Raw genomic sequence first — 6,000 nt, forward strand, 5'->3', positions numbered from 1 at the left:
AGTATCTCTGCTTTTCTAGGCAGGACTCAGTTCTGTCCTTACGGGAGAGGATTTAAGAGAGAAATGTTGGGTAGCTCGAGCTTTTGCTTCTTGTTTTGGAACTCTGGGCTAATAAATTCTAATGTTTGTTGACTATTTCAAGGGCATCTTTGTTAGTTTTTAAAAATAATAATTAAGTCTGAGCTATTGAGTACTAGAAATATTCATTTTGATTGTCCCTTAAGATTCTGTGGTACTTCAGTTCTGTTAACATTTTAAATAACTTTATGTTTTTACCTTATCAAAAATGTCTTCATACCTTTGATATTTGTCAATCATGTAAATAGTTTGCTATTTTACTGCTGTAACATCCATGACCTACCTCTTCACCTCTGTGGCAAAGTGAAGCCTTTAACATGAGGGGCTTCGTTCCCCTGAGAGCAGTTTTTGCATGAGATTAAAAACATGCGGATTGTGTTTTGGTGGACAGAGTTTAAAACAAGGCTTAGGCCATGTCCAACAGGGAATCAAAGAGTGATTCCACTTTTGTAAGTTTGTGTCACAACCATAGCCTTTATTAACAAAGATGTATGTTTTGTTTGCCAACCACCACCCTCTGGGGAAAAAAAAAAAAAATTAGAGTTGGTAAGAATAAACTAAGTGATATTAAAAAAAAAAAAAAAAAAAAAGAACTGGTCCCTGGAATTATGGCATGGTTTATCCATGTTTACGTTCTCATGGTTTATTTTTTAATTTCCTTGCTATCTTCTTGCTGTAGTGTCACCCTTCTGCAGCTGTATGAGGAAATGAAACTCCTCTGTTTTCAGAAAACTAGTACAAGAGCCTCAAGTATCTCTTCCTTTCTTTAGAACCACTGTAGCATAGAGTAGTTCTTTTGTGTTCATAGCACACAAAATCTGTGATGGCCTTTGAAACTCCCTTAATTTTGCTAATATTTAGCTGTTTAGAATTTGTTGGTTTAAAAAAAACCTGTGTTTCTGGTGGGCTTGTAGCTCACAGTGTGTCTGCCTGGTCAGTAAGTGAGTTTCAAACTAACCTTCTATTGACCACAGTACCACTTTCTCTTTCTCCTGGCCCAAATCAACATTTTATTTTACTTAAATGATATAGGTCTGAAATGAATGGGATATAACATTACTCTGTAATCAATATCTTTTGCTTTGAAAAATCAACATCACTTGGCTTTTCAGCTAACCCAGCAAACTGAGATTACCAGACTTTGTTGATTTTTTTTTTCATTTGGCATTGACTGGCCTTTTACTTACTACAACTAAAAAGGCTGATGATTTGCCAGGTTTATGTCTGTGACCTTTGCAAATCTAAGATTAAATAGTTTTCCTTTATTTTTAGATATCGTATATGTGACAATTCCAGTTTTTTAAAAATACATCAACTTGTTAATGTGTAGAAAATAGATATGAGTCGTGATTACATGTTCATTTTTCAATTTTCCAGAGTAACTGAAATGAAGTGATGGACTCTGATTTGGAAAGTAGTGAGACGTGAAAGGAATACAATTGTGTTTGAGCACCATGGCCTTGATTCACTGTTCAGGAGAAGAAAACAAGAAAAATAACTGGTTCTCATCTGTGGAAAAAAATTAATCATTGACCATTAAATGATTATTGTTACAGTTAAGTTTTTATTCAAAGCATTTGTAATGTAGTTAATAAAAGAATTATTATCTGTGTTGTGTGCCCAATTGAGATCCAGTTTTTTGTTGTTATTTTTACTCATTTAGGGGCAAGAGTAGAGTGGCCAACTTCCAAGAATGATCCTTTTCAGATCCTTGGGCCTCTTGACTTTAGGTTACCAGTTTAAATTGGTTCAGGGTGAGAATTACCTGGTGTGACCCTCGTGGTTTCCCAGAGAGGCTTATGAAGAACAGTGGCTTCCATAGAACCTTAGCAATCCCAGATTCACAGCCAGGTTGGCAGTTATGGCTGGTGTTAGCCAGATACCGTTTGTACCACTTCTGGGTCAAGGGAATAGCGAATTGAAGTACAGATAGGAGCACGCTTGGGAACGTCTTGAATGCCGCCTCCATGTGCCGCGATCCGGCAGGAGATCACGGTCTTCATTCTTGGGGGTTGCCATTCACACATTCTTCTCCGACATACAGTGTAACGAATCCTTTCCAGGTTTAGGGTAATTTTATTGATGGATGTGTTTTTCTTTTATTCACACAACCCTTTAAATCCTCTCTTGTCCTCCTGGTATTTGCTTCTGCTGTGCAAGATGTAGCACCTTTTCTCCTCTTTGAACATGGTCCAGTGACACGGTAGCATCATTGCAGAAAGGAGCCAGACTTATTCTCAGAGAACTATGTTCACACTTTTCAGCAAAAATAGCGATGGTTGTAACATATGTATTTCCTTCCTCGGATTTGAAGGCACAATCTACAGTGTTTCTTCACTTCTTTTCTGATCTGGGGCATGAAAAACCAAGATTGAGATTTGAACTATGAGTCTCCTGCATGGCAACATAATGTGTGTCCCCGTCAGGCTGACAAGCCCACCCAATACAGGGTGGTTTTGTTACTGTTGTATCTGTGTTGCATGATAAACACTCATCATCTTCCTTGTGTAGTCCTGCCTCCGTAAGCCCCTCACTCTGAGATCCGAAAGTAAGGCAAACCTTCCACATTTCCTACCCCCATTAGAAGATTAACGTTCTGACAGTCGTGATCGCCTGGAGTACTTTTAGCTTCTTAGCACTTGTTTTCTTCCTGTGTGTGTGTGTGTGTGTGTGTGTGTGTGTGTGCGCGCGCGCGCACGTGTGCACACATATGTATAAGATAGGCACATGCATCTTCTGTACGGACAACAGTGGGGTACCTACAGGAGAGCACATGTTAATTTCATGCTTTTAGTAACAACATTAAAAAAAATCTTTATTGGGCGGGATTATATTGGATGCAACTCTGTGATCACTTAAAACTTCAAAAACTTCTAGGTAATTTGCCAAGCTTTTTGACTGCTCACAATACCCTCTAAAAATACTAGTAATTCTTCCTGTCTGTATAATAATAAGACATTCATATCTGTAGTTACATAACTAATAGTTATTTCTTAGTCCACTGAATGTTCCCATGTGCCTCTTTTATGCCAAATTAATCGTCATATTTCATGTTGGGACCAAGTGGTTTGCTTCTGGCAAACCTTCTGACCTGCTGATGCTTCTCAGAAAACTGAGCAGACTATGAAGACAGCTCTTCTTGGAAAAAAAAAAAAAACAGTATTTTCTTCCCTAATTGTGTTGCTGTCCAAAATATTATCATATGTAGAGGGAGCTGTATTCCTTTATATAAATCTGATGGCTCTTGCTGCTCTTTTTTCCTCTGAAAATATATTTTACTAATATTGTTTGTTACTTTAGAAATCAATTTTGATGAAAGGAGGAGAAAAGCAGATGGACTTGAAAAAAAATCCAGATACCTATTCTGTTAAGAAAAAGTAGGGCATGAAAATCTTTATAGCAAACTTTTTTATAAGCTCAAAGTTGTACCTTTTAATATGCAGTAAGGTCTCATTTATTTGGGGTTCAGCCTTGGGACCCATCCACAACCCTTTGTGTTCTCTTAAACACTGCCTGTCTTTGGAGGCACTCACTGCCCTAGACAACGCACAGGGGAAGCAGGAGAGAGATGCCAGGTGACATCAACTCTTGCTCGTACTAGTTGTCAGCTTCTCTGGAAAAGGGACCACAGCAGCAGGAAGCCTCTTGCTTGGGCATCATTGGGCCAGTTCATTCCCTTTAAATCAGACTTGCAGTGGCTCCCAATTTTTTGTCACACCAAAGGAGAATTGTTAACAATGTTTTGAGCATCACGTATCCATCCCCGACCCCGACAACCTGCTTTTTACTCAGTGATCCCAATTTGTGCCATTGAGTCCTTCGCTTGATTTTATTTAGTGTGCACCCTCTGGTGCCACTTGTCATTTTTGCAACAACTTTTCCAGCGTTGTTGGTCAAATCCAATTTTCTGTCTCCTTCAAAACATTGTCCTCCGCCCCTCCCTCCCCTCCTGGCTCTCATCTGTAGCTTAGCCCCATCCATGTCACTGCCTCTTTCATCTTGTATACACCTTTCTTAGTACTTCATGTGTGTCTGCTGAGTTCTGTCCGTTTTTTTGTTTTGCTTCTCTCAATTTTGAAATTCTATTATGGCAAGAGCCTCCCCTTTCTCTTCCTGCAGTGTTTTGCATACATTAGGTGTTCAGTGCATAAGTTGGATGATTGGAAGTTGGCTATATGCAGATTCCCCACTATTTTCAGTAGGGTGATCTAGATGGTTCTCTTTTTTGGACAAATTTCACGTGCCCTGAAAACCTTAAAAGAGGATGACTTTTCACCTGGAAACTCCAGGTCTGTTTTGTTTAAATTTTTGAGAATGTCAAAATGAAAAAATGGGGCCTTCCCAAAAAATGACAATAATGCTCATGCCAGGATGCTATAGTCAATTTAGTAAATGACCAAACAAATTGTGATTTGAGTTACAAAGCTCAAAAAGTGATAAGTTTACTCCTCATCTCATTAAGAATCAAGCTTTATATCACCTTCTAGATATTTTTTGTCCTAAAAGAGATACTCAAAAACAGATCTGTGGGATGTGTATGGAAATACATACTCCTTTACTTACCTGCCATTGGAAACCGGAGAAATGATTGTTGGACGACCCTTTCTCTTTTTATTACGTTTCATCTAATGGAGAGTTTATTTAGAAACCTTAGTTTCACATGTGTCATATTTTCAAAATCACTAACTGCCATCACCCACTGGGGTCCTTTGTTAAGTCATTTTCTGTAGCTAATAGGGATAATCCAGGTAACTTTTAAGAGATAAGCAGTGAACAGGAAGTTTTCCTGCCTTTGGCTTTTGACAGCTCTTACTTATCATTTAAAACCAGCTTTCCCATAAATTTAGCCTTTTTGAAAAGAGAGTATTTGTAATAAGCTTCTCTGTAAGGTAACATCAGTGGAATCTTAAGTGTTGTCATCAGGGTTGGTGAGAGAAGGAAACATTTCTGTTTTATTAAATGGAGCATTATTTACAAAAAGCCATTGTTAAGATTTAGATCCTACATCATATAAATATCCATTAACCATTCTAAATAAAGAAAACTCCAGTGTTGCTATGTGCAAGATCCTCTCTTGGGGCTTTTTTCCATAGCAATTAAAGGTGTGCTATTTGTCAGTAGCCATTTTTTGCAGTGATTTAAAGACCAAAGTTGTTTTACAGCTGTGTTACCGTTAAAGGTTTTTTTTATATGTATTAAATCAATTTATCACTGTTTGAAGCTTTGAATATCTGCAATCTTTGCCAAGATACTTTTTTTATTTAAAAACATAACTTTGTAAATATTACCCTGTAATATTATATATACTTAATAAAACATTTTAAGCTATTTTGTTGGACTGTTTCTATTGCTGTTAAAGCAGACCACAAACACATTCCAAAGAAAGTTAGTTCATTGTATCTTCAAGTTGTCCATATTCTAGGTAACAATGCAAAGGACCACTTAAAATATTAATTTATACATTCCTTTTTAAAGTACATTAGCCAATAAGCAAACTTTTAATTGGAGCAAAGTTTTAACAAGTTTTAAGCAAGTCTGTCATGTTGAATTCTCCCACGGTCTGGTGTGAACGTCAGTTGGGAAAGCAGGAGCCCTGGGTTCCGGTCCTAGCTGTCCTGCTGACCAGCAGAGAATCTTGGCAGGCCGCCTCGCGACATCTCCGTGCCCCTCCTCACCTGCAGAGAGAAACCTCTTTCAACACTGAGCTGTACATTTAAAAAGTTCTCCCTTTTAACTGGTTGTCACTTAGGATTATTTCAATTACTAGTGAAAGAAAACCTGTATCTAAGAAAAATGGGATTTTTCGGCTAGCATAATTGAAAACACAGGTGCACAAACTGGATATGGGCCTCAAAACGGTGTCCTGCGGATCCCCGGTCTCCCCAGCTCTCAGGCTAGCTCTCGCCGGCCTTCAGAGGTTGC

At 38.2% G+C, this 6,000-nt stretch overlaps 1 protein-coding gene across 6 annotated transcripts in view; it reads left to right on the forward strand.

The window, feature by feature from the left end:
• The window catches only part of CD47 (CD47 molecule), a 45,564-nt gene extending 43,862 nt beyond the window's left edge, over positions 1-1,702 (forward strand). For all 6 annotated transcript variants that reach the window (XR_009402563.1, XR_009402564.1, XM_059392023.1 and 3 more), the window contains one exon: positions 1,456-1,702. Coding sequence is in view for 4 of the 6 variants with exons in the window: in XM_059392025.1 (XP_059248008.1) it covers positions 1,456-1,464 (9 nt within the window). In the remaining 2 variants the exon portion in view is untranslated. The remainder of the gene's footprint in view (positions 1-1,455) is intronic.
• Positions 1,703-6,000: the final 4,298 nt, after the last annotated feature.

Source organism: Mustela nigripes, chromosome 2, assembly GCF_022355385.1.
Source record: "Mustela nigripes isolate SB6536 chromosome 2, MUSNIG.SB6536, whole genome shotgun sequence".
Classification (NCBI taxonomy): Eukaryota; Metazoa; Chordata; class Mammalia; order Carnivora; family Mustelidae; genus Mustela; species Mustela nigripes.